We start from the raw sequence: 19,909 nt of genomic DNA, 5'->3' as shown, positions 1-19,909 counted from the left end.
TATAAAATATTTATAGTATATAGATACTAGCGAGTTGAAAGTATTGAAACTTGTCATTAGCTTAAACGGTTGAATAATTTCAGCTCTGAAACAGCAACTAGAAAGAGACTATTTGCGTTTTCAAGCAATTTCGCGGTACGTTGAGCCCCAGACAGACTACGCTCATATTTAAATTGCCCATTAGTCATACAAAGCATTGGCTTCGATTAGACATTCATCATAATTCATAGCCACGAATCACAGTCACAATGGGAGGACTGCAATAAATAATGAAAAAGTCCTGTCGACGCACTGAATAAATGTTTCTTCAACGTCGCAAATGTGAAATTAAACTTTAATGTTAATCAGCTATTTACATTGGCTCTTTTTACCCTTATTGAGGGTATTACGAAATTTGTAAGCCACTGTGGAGTGTTGCATCAGGTGTATTAAAACAAATTTCTGAGCAGAAAAATAATATTTTTGTTGTTCGAATGTTGTTTTTGGACAACATGAGCTGTGCACCTAAACAATCATGTTGAAAAATAATTAAATTGTCGTGCAGGCAATTAAGTTAATGACTTCAAGAGTATTGCTTAGTTGGCCAGCCGAGCTTCCTTGTGATTTGGCTAACAGTAGGAAACCCTTTTTCAGTGTTTATTTGTGTTGTATTTATATTTGCCTAACGAGAAGGTTAGTTTATGTGTTTTTGTTTATATTTTATTAATTTTTTGCTTTTCTGTGCGGTCAGGGCATATTTTAATTAAAAATATTAATAATTAGCATAGCAAAAAGCTAACACCCTAAGCTGGCCCTAAGCGCAGCAGGCTGGGGGCGCGGCTGGGACGGACCTTGCCATTGTTGGCGTTGGTCATATCTCAGTAATATACATTAAAGGCGCATAAAAATTCATTACGTTGGCGGCAGTTGCCAAACAAATTATCGTTAGCCAAGTTAAAAGCCAAATTGTGGCGGTCGCCGAACAACAACACCAAATGAAATTGTCGCACTGCAGCCCAAGGAAAACAACGCATAAAAAAAACAGAAAACACTAAAACACGCCGCAGCCCAAAGTGTTTATCCACACAGTTTTCAACAAGCCAGGAATGTGAGTGCCAGAGAGCCAGAGAGAAAGAGAGAGATAGTGGGCAAATGGATTCAGCGGTCAGAGGCTGCTCCTGTTCATACGAATATATACTTGTATATAGGTACTGGCTTTGGTGCTCATCAAGCAGCTGAACTCCCTGGTTGGGCACTTATGTATTTCCATTATCTGACACACCTATTTAAACATTTAAAGCGCCGAGTGTGACCCCCATTAGGCGGCACCTTACCAGGACGCACTCGCCCCAAAATGTGCATAAATATTTCACTTATTTCGTTTTTACTGCACAGTCTCAACAAATATAACTAAGTGTGTGTGTGTGTGTGTGGTCGTTGGCTGTGCTTTTTGGGTCGTCTTGAGCATGTGGCCATCAATTTATTTAGTGCGACTCCGAAGCAGCCGAATTTGCAGATTCCGGATATATAACTGGCACAAGACCGGCCAACCAAGCGAGCTCTGCGCCATCGATAGATGAAATTGTCTGGGATGGCGCTTAGTACTGCCGTCCAAAAGGTGTATTTGTTCAAAGCATCCTCATTAGGACTCGGTCTACGTTATGTTGTCGTCAACCTGGGGCGCGGCTGTTCTTCTCAAATACTAAACACTTTTTGCGACCGTCTTTTAGACGTTTGGCGCACTTGACTCTTTGTCAATTGGTTACGTTTGCCTGTAAGTCGCCTTCAGCAGCATCTTCACTTATTGACCCACCGGTCTGAGTCTGTGTGCCACTTGCATAAAGGCATAAGGCACATGACTTACAGCCATCTAGTGAGGGTCTACCTGCTCGCTGCGCTACTGATCTCTTCTGCTGTAAAGCTAATCAATCACTCAAATCATTCTTAAGTCTTTGTTAAACATATTCGGTTTCATATAGCTGGCCCATACAATGGGTCTTATTCCTTGCAAGACTCTGTTTCTCACTCATGTACATTACGCATACGCCCTGTAGACTCGAAATATCTAATTGCCTTAACAATGCCCTAATTTTCTGCTCAGTCGCGAGTAGAGGCAGACTCAGCCACAAGAACAACAGGCGTAGTAAACAATACGCTATTGTATTGTCTTTGCAGACACACACAGAAGTCATGTCAACACTCGCACACCCACACCCACACACACACACACACATATACACACTTGCACTTCATTACGGAGAGATATTTTTAGACTCATTTTGGTTAAAGAGGCTTAAGCACGTTATAACTTTACCCTTCACCCCAGCTAACTTGCCCATTGTTATTTGCTCAGCTATTGTTGTTGCTGTTGTTGTTGTCGCTATTATTGTTGCTGCGGCTGCTTGTGACGCGAACGCTGCAGAGTCCAATTTGACGCTGATTTACCTAACAAGCGCCAGAGCACAAAACAAAAGCCAAAGAGCGGAGCCGGAGCAGCCGGCAACAGGACATACACTTTTTGTTTTCATTTAAAGTGATTTTAAAAATTTAAAGGGCAATTGTCTTGACGCTTGCACACATCAACACACACACACACACACACCCAGTGAAAGGAGCTGTCCTTATGGGCTGCAAAGACAAAATGGCCCTTAGCTCGCCTGTGCCTCGCGAGCGCTTGCATGGCTCTCATTGTTTACGTCACTTTTGTTATTATGCACACTTGTTGTTGTTGTTGTTGCTGTTGTTGATGTTGTTGTTGCATTGAAACATATGCAACACGACTCCAGTCTGTGAGACACCTAATACGCTTACCATAAGCTTTTCCCTTTTACAGCAGGTCTTCTCAGTAGCAGCTCCTGCAATTCGTTGGCTTTTTTCACATTTTTTAAGCACGCGCGAGTGGATACGCATGTGTGTGTGTGTGTGTCTTGTTGTAATGACTCTGACTCTTATGCTAACCAGGACAATGATAATGTCGCATGCTAAATTGCATGCAATTATGTAATTTTCTTGTTTTTCCTACCTTTTTTTCTGCTACCCTGCATGACGACCATTGGTCGCTGCATTCTTCTTACTTAGCGCTCATTACTGTCGCCACTGCCGTTGCCCCCAACGCCAAAAGCAAACACACAACAACATGAGTTGTTAGTTCCTATTGTTTCTGTTCACTTCTACACTCCACGTACTATTTACGCTTCGCAGTAATTATGACTTAAAACGTTGATAATGAGTGCTCACTTTTCGACTTGTGGGTGTGGCCCTGGATGTGGTTGCCACAGCACTATTGTTGCACTCACCTCTGATTAGCATACACACAAAAAGCTGCCGCCTTCTGTTTCCACACTGCAATCTGCTTTTGACTAAGCTGAAGCCCTTTTCATTTGTATTCGGTTCCTCGAATTTCATTTACTTCTCCATCAAACAAGGTACTCTTTGCTTTGCCATTCACATTCGCTCTTATTAAACCATCGGCATTCGACGATGCAAATGACACAGATTTTCTTGAAATTTTAATAAATTACTATTTATATTTATTGCTGTGAATTTCTATTTTGATTCCTCTGCTTGCTACTTTACCATGTTGATTCCTTGCAAAATTATTTCCATGAATTAAATTAAATATTATTCAAAGTGTAATTGACCTTATTATTAAATCCCTTAGAGATAATCATGTGAACTTGACTATTTATTTACAAATTGTGTTCAAAAAAATATAAATACCACAGCTAAATAATTATTATTTTAATTTATAGCGGTGGATAGTTTACAGTTTATTAATGCTCTAAGTATTTATTGTTTTTCTTAGTTTTCCTAAGGCGTCAGTTTTAATACGTGTTCACAAAGCAAAAGATTATATTCGTATGCTCCTACTATCAAACCCTACTGTTTCAAATGCTACTTAAAATTTGGAATATCCTATTTAGATACATCCTATTGGAGGCAAATCAAATTGGATTGGACTGTCTTCTCGTTAGTGTTTTAGGACAGTTAAGTTACTAAAGACTTATACCTGACTCCTTTGCCGATATAGATAGATACAGATGGCAATCGACGGCATCTTTCTTATAACTTTTATTTTTTAAAATATTATTAGCTCTGTCAATAATAAGCTAGCAAAAAAACTTATAAAAATTAATATTATATTCATCTTAAATAACTTACATTATTTTATTTTTATGTTTCTGAGCTTGAATATATGGCAACAATATTTAATTTGTAGTACTAAAAATTGATTAAAAAGCAGTTAAATTCTGTTGTTCACCAGAATCAATAAAAAATATCCAAATAAATGTAAGTTCACTGAAAAATATAAAAAAAAACAAAGGAACTTAGAAAAATATATAAAAAAATTCATTTATCTAATTTGCATTACTTTTTAAGCTAATTTTTTAGCGCATTTTATTTTTACAAAATTAGTTGCGGTACGCTTTAAGAACTAGTTAACAAGCGTTGTGCAGTATAACAGTTTGCAACATTTGAGCACAGAAAATAATGGGAATTTCATATAACGGCAGGGCCAGTCGAAATTTTCGATGATGTCCTCAATGGCAAATCCAACGGAATTGATGACTAAATTTAGCTGAACTAAATATATATGAAGGAAAAAATATTCAGTCTAAGCTAATATTGCACATATTGTAATTCTGTTTATAAAAATAAAGAAAGTTATTTGAAACATATATAATTTTTATTTTTATGGAATTTCAAATGTTTATGAACGTTTCAATAGGTTTTGTGCTCAGCTCTTAGGCGATTCGGCGCAGTGGCCCGACATGGTGGTGCACAGTAGAAAATGAGTAGCGAACAGAACGAAGTTACACAGACGAGCGACACTCACACACACACAGAGAGACAGAAACGGAATATTGTAAATGGCGCCGGGAGCGCAGCGTCAGCCACGAAGTAGCGAACGCGCACGAATACGATGACGACAAGACGACGTTGACGATTAGAATGCACGATGAGGAGAGAAGAGCAGCGCAGCTCGCAATGGCACTGGTGAGAATGAGAGCGAGCAATTCGTGAATATTTTATGAACGAGCGCGTTACTGGGGGCTTGTTCGCTTGGGCGACACAAATAGGGGGACTGTGGCAATTGGCAGCGTCGGCTCCTCAGCCTCGTCCTCGTCGATACAGTACTCGCTGCAGCTCGTAGCGCGTCGTCGGAGAGAAATGTAGGGAAACGCATCCCGACGTCCTCGCTGCTGTCGTCGTCGCCGTCGTCGTCGTCGTCGTCGTTGTCGTCGTCGTCGTCGTCCTCATCGGTGCCATCGCTGTAGCCCACAGCTTATGCGGATCGCTCGCTGGCAGCGGCAGCGGCTGTCCGCCTGGCATATTCTGGCCAGGATAGCGGCGCCGCCGCTGTCGTCGTCGGCGTCATCGCAGCAGCGGCAGCGCTTCCAATTTTTGGCCAATGCGTGCGCTGCTGGCGTTCAGTAAGAAAAGCGTCGCCCAACGGTCTAGTACGAATTCGTACCGTACGCTTTGAGTTCTTTCTGTTCTTTGGGTAGCCAGCGACGATAAAGTCGTAAAGTCGTATAGTTGTTTAGTCGAATAGTCGCATAGCTAACTAAAGAGTGTGTGTGCGTTGCGCTCGTCTCTTGACTCGTGCGTTACTTGAAACTGATCTGAACAGCATCAATTAGTAATGATAATTGCTTTTATAATTTATTAAGCGATCCTGTGCATTTAATAATTTATATATTTCATTTATGAAAGATTACCTTGTGCAAGGCAATTGATATCCGTCATGATCCCTGTCCCCAGCTGCTCGTTCAGCGCATTTGCATCAGCTGTTTTAGCATTGTAGGAGAGGCTCCCAGCTTTTAGCCAGACTGTAAACAATTTCTCGCCATTTTCAAGCCGCAAACTTTGGCGACATTCATTAAAGTTGAGCTATGTTTGTTGATTTTATTTGCTGGCGCTTTATATATTATTTTGCTTGCAGTCAGTGACATTCGCTGACTTCTAAAGTTCACAGCGAACTCATCAGAGCCAGCAGCCAGCAGCCACCAGTCACCAGCCAGCAGCTAGCAAAATTATTTGCAAACTGTGCGCACTTTTTGTTGCTGCTAAAAACTTTACAAACAACATTGAGCTGCGACTCCACAGTCGAATAAGAATTCCGCTTTTTGTGTGCAAAACATTGAAATTAAAGTCGAAGCACTCGTCGTCTCGTCTCTTGCACACATATGACAGCAATATTTATAATTTCCGCTGCTGTTGCTGCTGCTGCTGCAGACAGCACAAAAATAATAAAAACCAAACGAAACGAAACGAAAATTGCAAACCGATAAGCAGCAGGCAAAGTAATTTGCGATTACTGGCTGGCAGGCAAATACATAACCCCATCTCCCATTTTCACAGTCGTATGTAACGTAACGAAAGACAAGAAGTCGGTAGCAAGAACAACAAAAACAAAAAAAAAAAAACAAAAAAAAAGAATAAACAAAAAAATTACAAGCCAAGTGCGCTCGTGTTCGTGAATTTTCGGTTGAGCAAACACATGAGCGAAACGCAAAAGAAAAGCGAGCAAAAATTATAAAAATATAAAAACAACAAACACAGACACACATACACGGCCAGACATACACACACACATATACATAGACGCAGCATCGAGTACATAGGCGAAGAGCCATCAAGCGGCAAAGACGAAGTCACAGTACGAAAAGTGAAAATATACGGAGAAAAGTTGCACAGAGCGGCAAGCATATTTCATAAGTACACACACCCACACACACACAGTAGCACTAGTCCACAAACACATACGCAGACATACATAGAGCCACATAAAACATAGCCCGAAGTCAGTTAGAGCGAGTCCAAGATCCTTGCGAGAGACGGAAGCGGATACGAGGGGCACAAAGGCTAACGCACGACCTTTGGCACAGAGTTCAGCAGCTGCAGCAGAGGACACGGACACGAGCACAGGACACAGCGACGGGGTCAACAAATCAATAGAAACAAAGCGCATAGCGAGCGAGCAATTGGCCACACAAAAACAATAACAGCAGACAGTAAAGACACCAAAATTCATTCACAAATTATGCTGGCCATGTCGACTCTCATGATGCCCGCTCCAACTATAGCCATGGGGGCCCCGCAGATCACAATGGGCCCCCATAAGCCACCGGAAACGAAGTTGCTGGCCATACATCCAGCTGCCGCAGCAGCCGCTGCCGCTCAGCAACAGCAATCCGTGACAGCTGCACACCTGCAGCACAATGGTCAGCAGCAACATGTCCAACAGCAGCAGCAGCAGCAGCAACAGCTGCAACAGCAATCGGCAAATCCACAGCAACAACATCAACAGCAGATCCTTGGCAGCAACTCCAAGCCAGGTAAGTGTAATAAACCTACAAAATTTAATCAAAAATCTCGAATACCCTTTGATGTCAGAAATTATATAAAATATTTGAGACACTTGCAAATTTTTTCATGATGCCAGAAATTATATAAAATATTTGAGACAATTGCAAATTTTTTCATGACAGTGACAGACATACAAAAGGAGATTTTTATATCCAAAATGAATGCATTCTCCAGTTTTAATACATATGTCAGAATGCATATCTTTGCTATGAATATCGTGAAAAAGATTTGATAGTGTAAGTAGGCAGCTGAGGACGTCGTCTAAAGCAATCAAGTGTCAACTTCCCACATTTGTAACTTGTAGCTGGTCACAATAGGAATACGCCGCTAGCCAGACAGACAGAAATAAAAGTAATTTATAGAATATTTGTATGCAACCAGGGCAACCAGCGAGCGACGATTTAAAAGCTGAGGCAACCAAGCAACACATTCAATTACATTTCATGCTAGAACCACAGGCAGTGCCGCTGGCTGAGACTCTGAGCTGAGAATATTCCAATAAGTCATCATTTTCACAGACACTCTCTCAGCTCTTATTGTTCTATATTTTTGTGGAAACGTAACCTGAATGGGCCAAATCCTATATTCGTATATTCGTATATTCACATGCCATGGAAATAACAAGAATTGCACACGCATTTTGAAATGAATTATTGTCGGCAAGCCAGAGTCCGGAATACGAAATACGGAATGGTATGGCAAGTGGGCCTAAATGTCAAACGTTGGCATTACAAGCATAAATATCAGTTACAATTTTCATATTTGCAACCGCAAATACAAAATTTGATACACACAGCGAGCAGCCCAGAGCTGAATTATTTTTGGTGTCGAGCCTTGGTCCGGGGAAATTGCACAAAACGAGGAGATTTACAACTTAAAAACAACTTAGGCCACAACTTGATAACAAAGCGCACCACCTCCCCACCGCCGGACGAACGTTGCTAATGGCAGAAACTATACGAGTATACAAGGAGTCCATGCCCCACTCGCAGTCCCTGTCCTAATTCGGAAACAACGGCTCAGGAAGCTGCATGAAAATCAAATGTTCGAAGCCCCTGCCCAGAGAGGCTTGGTGTGTCTGACTTGAAACTGTAATGAAAATGAAAAATGGAAAATTTATAGTTAGAGTAGAGGAGAACGAGGGTCTGCCCCGGGTGTATTATTAAGCTCGTCTTGCCTAGACAACGGGGAAGCGAAAGCAACTTGAAAATGAATTTAATTATGGCAGAAAAAGTGAAAATTGCCACACTCGAGTCTGGCAAGTTTGCCAGACAGCCGAGGCGTTGTTGATGAGCACGAAAAGTGTGAGCAAATTGTTAGACAACACGAGACAGCATAACTGAGAAGTGAGAACTGAGAACTGAGAACTGGGAAAAACAGCAACAGACACTTCATTTGTCCGTCCGCGCCTGGTCGGATATTATAGAGGTTGGCATTGTGGGGTAAGATTCCCAATTGTTTGTTGGCGCAAACGACCACACACAGCACTTTCTGGTGACAATTGACTGGACAATGAGCTAATTAGCAGAGCTGGAAAAACTCGACCTGCATTGGCTGGCGCTGCTCGAGCTTTGACTCCAAATGATTGCAAATTGAAAATTGAGCACGCGGCACATTACCAATTCAAATATATTTGCCACAAGCCACAGCCAAAGCCAAAGCACAAGCACAGATCACAGCAGCCCAGCCAAACAGCGAATCAGCCAAACAGACAGATTCGCAGAATGTATTTAAATTTATACAAACACATGTACACGTCGCACACATACCTAGAAATGTGGACCGCAGTGTACGGTGCATGAACTTTCGAGCAGCACTTGCAAACACATCGACACAGAGACACGCACACACATGAGCCGAGTGGCAGACAGCAGTTACACCTATGCGACGCTCCAAAAACAAACTCCAAGATTTGAAGTGTTGCAGCAGCACGCTGTGGCAGGTGGCAGGTGGCAGGTGGCAACGGGAGCCAAGCGTTGCCAACAAGTGCCAACGTTGCTGTGTAAAGAAAGAGACACTAACCGAGAAAAGCAACAACAACACTTACAACAATTACAAAAACTACAGTGAATATCGCTAAAAACTCCAAACTTTTCATATGCATTGCGAATTCCACACTTTGTGGAAAATAATTATATAAATTAGTTATCAATTTGAAGTTGAAGACTTTTTTAATGAAACCTAATTTTAATTTTAAAGATAAATTCAATTAATATAAATATGAATATATAAATATGAAATAATATAACATGAATATAACATGAAAGTTTTCTTAAGGCTTATCTTAATATCCTGACATTTTAAGCTGAGGTGTTACCCGTAGAAAATATATTCCTAAAATATTACAGAAAATTAAAACTCAGAAGCTCAAAGGATATAGTTTAAAGATTTAATTTCAATTTTCAAAAATATAAAAAAAGAAGTTTAAGATATACGTTTATTGACACTTGCTGTGTGACACACTTAAGTTGCAGCTGTCGCCGTCTTTCAAAGGCAAGCTTCACTGTAATCCGCATTAGTCTCTTATGCTGCGCATTGCACTTGGTTGTGTTTCTTTGACAGCATGCGAAACGGCGTGAATAACCGAAGGGAAGGCTGGTGCTTCACTTTCGCTTTGCCGCTGGAGACGGCGCCAGCGAAACTTTTAAATTGGTTGGCAACACTTGCCACACGCATACGCACACACACCCACACACATACTCGCATGCGAGCGCAATGACAGCCGCTTCACACGGATGCATGTTTGTTTTGGAAATGAATTTGGAAAATTTTGTGCCCGGCTCTGCGCGAAAAGCGGGCGAAAAAGCAGCATAAAAGCCAAAGCCAATCGGGACAGGGGACACAGCGAACAGCAACGGCAACGGCAACGGTAACTGAACGTAATTTGCCAGCAAATCATTGGAAAAGCGTTGAGAACAGCAAGAGGTAAAGCGAAACGGCAACAGCCGCCGAAAAGTATGCATTGGTAAATGTGATACATAAATACAGCCACACATATGCACGTGTGAGCGTGTGTGTGTGAACGAGTGCGAGTGCGAGTGGGTGTAAAAGCCACTAAAGTGAAATGCATTTATCGACCGCAAAGCGTTCGAAATGAAATCTGTTTAAGGGATTTTAATACCCTGGCGAACGTGCTGCCAGTGTGTGAATGTCGAAAGGGCGATGGGTGGGCTTGTATGTATGTGTATGAGTGTGTGTGTAAGCACAGGCAAGCGAACACAAAAAGTCAATGAATTCGTTTGGCGAATTGAAAAATTAATTCAGTTGCCGTTGCTGGCGTCGATAAGTAGAAGAAAAGGAAAACTTTACACGCTGTGTCTTAAGCTTTGTGTGTATTAGTGTAAGTTTGTGTGTGTGTTTGTGAATGAGAGCTTTTTACTTACTAATGATTTCTCATTTCGCTTACGGTATTTCTGTGTTATTTGCGCTTTTTGTCTTACTCCGCGTTTTACAGCCACCATCAAGCCAACGACCCTCCCACTCAGCCCGTCTCGTAAGCTCTGGAACAGAGGCCAAATTACTCACTGCCGTTGTTGTGGATTTTCCTCATTTTGTTCGTTTTGCTCGACAACAACAGCAGTAGTAACAGCAGCAACAACAAACGGCGAGAAGGAAATTAAGCAAAAAGCGCAAAGATTTATTTCGCTTTGATCAAAATTAAATGAATTGATTTTAATACGCCCCGTGGGCAAGATATTTTCTACGTTGGCCAAATGAAAACGCATAAAAAAGGTGCTGTTGCTGGTGGGCGTTGGACGATATACCATTGCCATGGGCGTGGCAACAGCCTTGGCTTGCTTTACATTCCAATTGAGCGTGTGAATGTGTATGTGGGCTCTTTAAGCTGTTCTCTGCGACCAGCTCTGCTTAAAGGAACACAATCAATTCTGGTTGAGTTAAGCACTTGATGCAGAGTATGGAAAAGACAAAATGTTAAATAAGAGAGTTTGCTTAACTCCATCACACGACTGCGTACTACGAACTCAAATGGTTTTCCTATTTCAGCGAACCTCATTTAATTCAACTGAATCCTTCGCTAATAAAATATATTTCAGAACATGACAAATGAAAACTTTAAGGAATTGAATTAGAAGGTAAAAGTAAAGCAATCGAAAGTCGTCTGCGAAATTAACGATCCTTGCTTAATGATTTGATTATAATTTTGAGATAAAGTTGAAGAATGTATATAAAATTAATAACGGTATAAGAGCATATATATTATTTGTATATATGATGAATATTATATATTAATTTTAATACATAATTAGAAAACAGAGAAGTCTGTATATGATGTACAACATTATTTTTTTAAAAATATATATAGATATTATTGGTAATACCAATAAGTTGAGATGTTAACACAAGCGGAACTAAACGTTATCTTGACTTCATAACTGACTTTATAAACAATGGAAGAGAACTATTTTAATCATATTTAAATAAAAAACAGGATAGAAAACTAATGAAAATACAGAGAAATGCATAAAAAAAAATAATAGAACGGCAGAGAGAGAGACAGATATAAAAAAGAACTCAAGAGAAAAACGACAGAGACAAAGATAAAAAAACAGAAGAAGAACGAAAGGAAAGAGAGAAAAACAAACATCGAGAAAATTTCAAAGATAGAGTTAGAGAGATACATAATCAGGGATATCTATAGAGAGACAGAGAAAGAGTGCCAGAGAGGGGCCCATAGAAAGGGAGAGAGCAGAAAGAGAGACAGGGAGACGGGGAGAGAGATAGGGCGAGATTGATAGAGAAGGAGAGAGATAGAGAGAAAAAACAGACAAGAGAGTGATGAAGGAATAAATACTGAGACACGTACAGTGAGAGAAACAGATATGCAAAGCAAGACCACAGAGAAAGCAACAGAAAAGAAAAAGAGAGAAATTGAATAAAGAGAATGAAGGTAAAAAATAAAAAGAGAAAAAGTGAACGAAAGTAGGAAAAAGCAAAATATATAAATAATATATAATCAGAAAATTAAGTAAAATAATAAAAGAAGAAAATGTAAGACAATTTAATATCAATTTTAAAAAGTAAAAAGAATCCAGATGAATGAGTTTAGCAAGTTAAGTTTATATCTCCATCATTGAAAGACGAAAAACAAATATATCAGAAGCGCTTGGTTTAAAACTTTTGTTGCCTCGATTTGAATATTTGGGTTATTTCAGTCTGCCAAATGGCAAATGAAATTTTAACATTTTATTGTTCACTTCAATTGACATTTGGCACCCGCATTCGCATAGAAAATGAGGCTCGAATTCGCGCCATCGACATTTGGCCGCCTGCAAAATGTTTTTCACAGTCAACAACCGAAGCGACAGGAACTCAATTTTCAAAATTCAGACATTGGCATCGCTGCACTTGACATCCCTTGTCCCTTGCCCCTTGTTCGTTGTTCAATGTCCGTAGTCCGCCGCTTATCCCTTTGTCTTCTGTTGGCATTCGAGCTCTTGGCATCACCCACATCAAAACTGACTGAGCGCCCACCTAGTGGCAGGGGCACGTGGCATGTGCGTGGATGTGTGGGCCTGGTCAACAGTTTGGCACTATTTAAATTTCATGCATTTTTCATTAACGCCAAAAAAGGGTGACCACTTAAGTTGGGCATCCATTTCATGGCACAACAACGATACAGCGACGTGCTCCATACCGCTTAAGCGACAGCGCAGCAGCAGGCAGGCAGGCCATCTTAAATGGCCATCTCTTTTACTGCTGCCCATTCGACAAACACAACATTTGAGAGTCCGATTCCATTTACATTTTGCACTCTCGCAGCCCACTCACTCCTTGGACTGTATGTATCGATTTTGAGTGTCGCCTGCCATTCAAATGGCTTTTATTTCGTATTTATGTGCGGTGCAGACTATTGCCCCTTTCCCGCCCCTAAGCCTATGCTTTCGCCGCTAACTTTGGCACGTTTAAATGCATCGATACTGACAGAGGCAGCCTTTCCGGCTACGTGTGCAGTTTTTTACTTAACCCTGTACGAGCACATTGTTCACCTTTTTCTCATTTGGGGTTTTATGCCTTTTCTTGGCTTTACCATAAAGTCATTTGGCTGGCGCTGATGGAATTTTAGAGTAGTCTTTGAGCACTGGCCATGTGAGATCGACCGATAAAAAAACAGAATGCCTGGACGCAAGCCGAGTTTAATGGGCTGTTGCTACATTTTACAGGATCAACAAAACGCACAGCAAACGGCAACAATGCATACAACAGTTTTATGCAAATAATAATTTATGAATATCCAAATATGTAGTTTCGGGGGGCAACAGCTCATGCTTAAACACTAGCCAACAGAAAATAAATAAGAATAAAATATATTTCAAAATAAAAGCAAAGAGTAGGTAAATAAAACATGCTGCATGGACGATAGACTACGGACTGCGGACTAGGAGTATGGAGAATGGACTATAGACTATGGACTATAGAGTGTCCAGCCGAGGACATGGACGCAGGCCATAAAAAGTGCTAAGTAAACACATGTGTGACGCCCCCTGTACCCTGGCCTGGCCAAACGAATGCCTGCACATAGTGTAAACACATAAATTTATGCATTTTCAATGGAGAACTGTTAGCATAAATTTACGGCCCAAAAAAACCCCAACAAACCAGAGCACAGCTCGTTGCGGGGGTGGCCAGCAACAGAGTCTGAGTCTCTGGGCCGAAGCTGCCAAAGCCAGGCAAAACAAGAGAAGCCAAATGTAAAAAAAGAAAACACAAAAAAGGAAAGCGTAACAAAACAAAACAAAGCAAAAATAGCGTTAAAGCAGCGCAAAGCAAACAGTCAAAAGCTCGACAAAAAGCAAACAAACAAATAACAAACACAGCAAAAAGGCAACACTCAAAAAAAAAAAAAAAAAAAAACGAAGCAGAAATACAACGACCCACGGGTCAACAGGCCCTGTGGGTGGCAGTAGAGCCACTGTTGTGGGCGTGAGGCAGTTGCGAAAACTACAAGCAAGCGGCAGCAAATTTTCGTGCTTTAAAAAGGATCACACAAATCCCAATCATTGAATCAATATACAGTGACAAGTGTCTGAGTGCTGCCTGTGTGCTAGCTAGCCTGCTGCTGGCACTGGTCATTGAGTGGTTGCCTACGAAACTACGAAATGCGCAATGATTTTGTGGCACCGAGCGGGACAACATGCTGCGTGCTTGCCAACTTATTAACTGTTCAGATATTGCAAGATTTTGAGCGTAGGATTGCTTTGATTGCCAGCTTTAACTGTGAAAAAAAATCAATGAAACAGTTTACGAAAGATTGGCTTTTCAGTAAAGTCATAAACTTGATCTGATGTCCAGCTGTTAGTTTGCATTGATCAATCCAAATGCAGCTAATTTAATGCTTGTAAAGCTATCTGGAACTCGAGAACTTATGTTAGGAATAATGTCTCTTGCCACAGCAGCTAATTTGAAAGTTTGCTGCAAGCCCAAGGGGTGATCCCTTTTGGGCAAGTTCTTTAAGAGCTCGCTCCCACTAAAAAAGCAAACTTTACACAATGCCAAATAAACGTCGATGGTCCAAGGTGCTGGATTTGCGATGGGAAGTTAGAATTGTGCTTGTGTCAATAGGTACGCCAAGCGAAGCAATCAGTTTTTTTGAACTGGGCAACAGAGGAATGCACAAACATTTGGCTAGAGGAAAGCGGAAAGCGGAGAGCGGGGTCAAAGTCAAAACGATGCCGGAAGCGCCATTGAGAATAGTTGAAAAGGGAAATTGAGCTAAGCCAGTTGCGCAGAGCAGCTTACCAGAGGGCTTGGCAGCTGGCGTCTCACGTTCAGTATCTTGTTCTGCTCGTTCTCGGTGTATTTCTGTGTGTACCACATGCACTTCCTGCCTGGCTTCTTTGCGCTTTCTTTGTATGAGCTGCTGCTGCTGCTATGGCTAGATATTCCATTTGCTTTCGCTGGCTGCCGACTGCCGGCTGCTTATGGAAATCCGCATGATGATTGCATATCCTTGGCTGCGTGGAAGCGGGGACGCAGCCATATCCCTAATTCCGTTCACGAGGATGGGTGCCGAAACTTTGCGTTCATTTGGTTGGCTTGCCTTATTTTTCTTCATCGTTCTTTTTTGGCTTTCAGCTGGCTAAACTTTTACTTTGCTCGGTTTTGCCATTTTCCTTAGCGGCAGCACAGGCAGCACAGCGTCCTGCCAAAGTGTTTTTCTTCTTGCATTTGAAGAGCTTTTTCTTAATGTCACTTATGCATAAGTTCCTATGAGTTTGCCCACACACACGCATACTAGATCCAGGCGGGAGCGCTCGCTAGTGTTTGCTTGCGGATAAGTGCAACGAGCACCACACACTCCTCGGTGTGTGTGAATGTGTGCATGTGTGCGTGTGTTTGTGTTTGAGACTAACTTGACGGCACATCCTCTGAGGGGATTTACAAGTGCTTAGTTCTATGTCGCAAAAAAACGCTTTAATATTATTATATTTTCTTCTCTATGCACTTGGAATGATGCTACATGCATCTGCACCCAGCACCCTACACCCTGCAGGACCCTGCTGGGAGCTTGCCTGCTTAGCTGCTTGTGCTTTTGCTCGGCGTCTGCGAGCTAAACAAAATTAAATTAAATGAAATATCTGCTCAACTGTCAAAATAAGATATAAACACCCTTGAAATGCAAACGCGCTCTACCCCGAGCGGGCAATACAAATTGACTACAAAGACTGCCTACCACAAGAATCATAAATAATCAAGAGCACAACAGCAACACCCACGCAGCACACGCACATCCTTCGGCTTGATGTATTACATGTGTTGGCATTATTTACTTAACTCTCTGCTCTATTTTTGCCGCTCCAGAAAGTCAAAGTCTACGTTTGGTGCGGCGCTGGCAGCCACTATTAGTGCAGCTGCGAGGCGAGCAGCCGGAAAAGAACAACAACATTGAAAGCAGAGCTAGAGACCATGAAGAAGACATTAAGACACAGCATGCGTTACTTACAGTAACCAAAACACACAAACACACACACACACACGCACATACACTCATGCACACACATGCATAGATATTAATGTACACGGACATGGCCACGCCAGACATTGGTGGGCGTAAAGAGAAAGAAATATAATGCCAACATAACATTTAATCCAAGAAATTCCATATCGTTGCCAGTTGCTAACAAAAAGAAAAAAACAGCGACGCAGCCAAGGAAAAATCTCGCACAGTGGCACAAAACTCTTTAAAAGGAGCAAATATTCTGAGACACTCAAATTAATTTAAATCTTAAATGAAAACGTACTATAGATTGCATAAGGAAAGAGGAAAACAGCGTTTGCTTCGAGATGTTTATTTTCAAAAAAGTTCAATGAGAATTCACATTCGCCCACTGTAGCAGGCTGCATGCTCAGCTTAGAGCAATGGCTCGCTCATAGCTAATGCTTGGAAGATCATTGCAATGGGCGCTGCTCAAAGAACATAATGCTTATTTCCTTTGTGCTTATCTGGTCTGCCTCCGCGCTGGGACAGCAGCAGTTTGGCTCTGGCTTCGGCTGTGGCTGTGGCTACGGCTACGGCGCACTTAAATTGCGACCGAGAAAATAGAAAAGCGCACCAGAAACGCGGCTGCCAAATGCGCACACATACTTTTAGACGCTGCAGGAGCGACATGAAGCGGGGCAGCATAAAAGCCAGCGGAAGGAAGAAATAATCATAAAAATTATTTCAGCACACACACACACACACACGCCATGTGTGTGCGTGTTGATGTTGATCATAATGTTGCAAGAAGGCAGCGAACGAGGCGTCCGCTGGGGAATTTCTGTACTTTCGATGCCGTCGCAAGATTTTCATTTTAATGACCTGGCGCTGGCAGACTTTTTAATTTTCGTGCTTCATATTTTTCTATTTACCCAGCGTCCACTTTTCTCACTCTCTTCCACACACACACACACCCACCCACTCTCGTTTTCCCTGTCCGTGTTTATGGGTGACGCAAAAAGAAGGCGCAATTGATATCCCGTCGTCACTTTTAATGCCTCCTGAATGCGGTTAATGAAAGCTTGTGTGCCTCGCTGCGCGCAGCTATTTTTAAATAACATTTTATAACATTTGAGCACATTTTATTTACAGGTAAGTCCTGCCAAACCCAGAAGGGCCACAAATATATATTTTTATATTTTTCATAAAGCTTGTAATCACATCAGATTTAGTTTGTCCTGGGTCTGCCGGCTGCCACAGTCGTCTTTGGCGACATTGCGAATCTCATTAACATTTAATTAGACCATTTTCGTAATCGTAATGAAATGAACTTGTTAGCTGGCAGGGACTGCTTTGTGCTCTAATGTGTCGAGTCGGTCAAGCAAATTGTCATTGATTTTGCTGCTTAATCTGCTTAGCCAAACCTTGTGGCAGTCGGCCAGTCGGCCAGTCGGCCAGTTGGCCAGTTGGCTAGTTGTTTACCTTCGGAGTGGAGTGGAGCATAAAATCGAATTAATTTGAGGTGTTCTTTGGCCGCATCTTATTTTGGCTTTTGTCTCCGACTTTGCTGACCCTCGCAGCCTCGACGCGCCTTTTGTGTGTTTTGTTTTCGGCCGAGCCCCTGACCGATCCGAATGGTCATTTGACATTTGTCGACAAAACGTTTACATTAAATGTTTTGCCATTTCTTTGCCTGTTTTTGGTCTCGTTTCGTCTGCCATTTGTGCTTCGTCTGCCGCCCCTCGTCCCGCTGCACTGTCTTCGCCTGTCCACGGCGACATTCTTGAAATTCTGTGCATTGCCTTGGCAATGGAAAGCAGAGACATTGTGACTGGTCGTTGCGACGGAGCTTGGGGAACTTGTGGCTCAAGTTGAGACATTTGCGTTGACAAGTGTTTCTGCTTCAGCTTTATCTTCGGCGTATATTCCCACGAATGTGTCAAAATTTAGTTTTCGAATTGATTGTTGACTCGTGATTCAAGCAATAAATGCAAGGCAAAGCAAATATGCTTTCGGCTTTAGTAGTGCTTCGCATACTTTGGACATTGATAATTTTTCATATAATATAAAGAACGAACAAATTTGAACAAATTCGACTGCAACTAAGACGAAACATAATTTCTTTTCTTTTCTTAACTTTGAAGAGCATTTCTAATTGAAACAAGTTGTGATATTTTCATCAGGCCAGCCTGCAGCTGCTGTGCAAGTATTGTAGACCACATGTTCTGGCTACGCTTAAGAATTTTGCATTTGTCAAACAGAACCGAGGAATTCAATTAAACACATAAGTCTGCCGGCTGCCTCGGCCTACACACATTTGTATCAGGAATCACTCAATTTACAATTTTTGTGCTAGAGCAAAACCACACGCTCCATTAAATGGCAAACAAATGCCAAATGCCAGAAGGAAGCCGGGCCGCCCTCGCTCGCTATCCACAAATGCTGGCAGCTCGAGGTTTGTAAGCAAATTTTTTAATTTATTGCACAAAATGTTCGGGTTTCGTTGCTGGCAAGCCACAAAAGCCAAAGAAATTGTTTCAATTTGTCATGACAATTTCTTTGAAATGAAAGCCCCGTCTCTGGTGACAAGCAGCAAGCGAAGGGGGGCGTGGCACAGCAACATTGCCGAATTCAATTTGGCCTTAGCTGCTGCTTCCTTACGACAACCTCGGAGCACTAAGTACGTCGTAGACGTAGGTCTATGTCGTTCGTTGTTTATTTACTTTGATGTAATTTGCAATTTTCACCTTTCCGCTGAAAAAAAAACACTCGTAGGAAGGAAATCGTCGAAAGCTAGGCCATTATCAGAGGCGGCGCACTGAGCGTTGACAAATCAGCAGCGCCTTCCAAATGAGATTTAAGCCAGGGAGCGCTTTGGGAATTGGCTAACGCCAGGCATAACAGGGAGTGCAGGCAGCAGCGCTGCAATTTGGCCAGACTTTGCTACTACATTCGTAAATCTGATATTTCCCATTGGCGTGAATAAATAAGTAATGGCAGGGCTGAGTCGATCGCTATCCAAAATGGCTCGGTAGGCAATTGGGCTTAATCAGCAGGGGCTGGGACCACTCGCAGCTAGACTTGTGCTCACATGTAAATGGAACAAATGAAGAAGTGAAACCAGCTAGTGTGGCTCGCTTGTCAATTAGCTCCAGTGCAAGTCATTGTGGCATACAGGAGCTGCTGCTGGCTTTTGCGCCAGCGCCTCACTGGATCCTTGGCAACTTATGCTTAAATATTTTGACATGCAGTCGAAAAGTTGAGCTAGGCCAGCGAAGTCAGCCCACTCAAGTGGCTGCCTTCAAATTGAAAGCAGACAGCACGGCTTATGCGCGACCTGGCAGGTGCTTAAGTGCAAGCAACGAGCACTGTTCATGGCTGAGTTAAATGGCCAAAACAAAAGCAACGCCTGCACAGGACAATAAATCTTCTGTTGTTGGTGTTGTGTTGGCAGTGCTGCATTCGATGATGCGGCTTAAAGCTGCTTAGCCGCAACCCAGCCCGTCCAGTCCGGCCCCCGGCCAGCCCTTAAACACTTCTTGTCTTGTGATGCAATTTCCGCAGAGCTGTGGGAACGGTTCGAGACGACGGCAGACAGCAGCCGGCAGGAAGCCCTGC

The 19,909-nt window shown here is 42.1% G+C and overlaps 1 protein-coding gene across 4 annotated transcripts in view; it reads left to right on the top strand.

Moving 5' to 3' along the window:
* Positions 1-5,417: 5,417 nt before the first annotated feature.
* Positions 5,418-19,909, top strand: part of LOC111594258 (nucleolysin TIA-1) — an 83,598-nt gene continuing 69,106 nt past the window's right edge. The window contains exons 1-2 of one of the 4 annotated variants that reach the window (XM_023307481.2): positions 5,418-5,441; positions 6,346-7,322. In XM_023307481.2, coding sequence (XP_023163249.2) covers positions 7,028-7,322 — 295 coding nt within the window. In that variant the 5' untranslated portion in view covers positions 5,418-5,441; positions 6,346-7,027. Of the gene's footprint in view, positions 5,624-6,345; positions 7,323-19,909 lie in introns of all 4 variants that reach the window. The other 3 variants (XM_023307480.2, XM_023307479.2, XM_023307482.2) reach the window with 3 other exon arrangements.

This window comes from Drosophila hydei, unplaced genomic scaffold, assembly GCF_003285905.1.
Source record: "Drosophila hydei strain 15085-1641.00,03,60 unplaced genomic scaffold, DhydRS2 tig00000063-arrow-pilon, whole genome shotgun sequence".
In the NCBI taxonomy this organism is placed as follows: Eukaryota; Metazoa; Arthropoda; class Insecta; order Diptera; family Drosophilidae; genus Drosophila; species Drosophila hydei.
The sequence above is the reverse complement of the archived record's forward strand: the minus strand, read 5'-3'. Positions and strand labels throughout refer to the sequence as shown.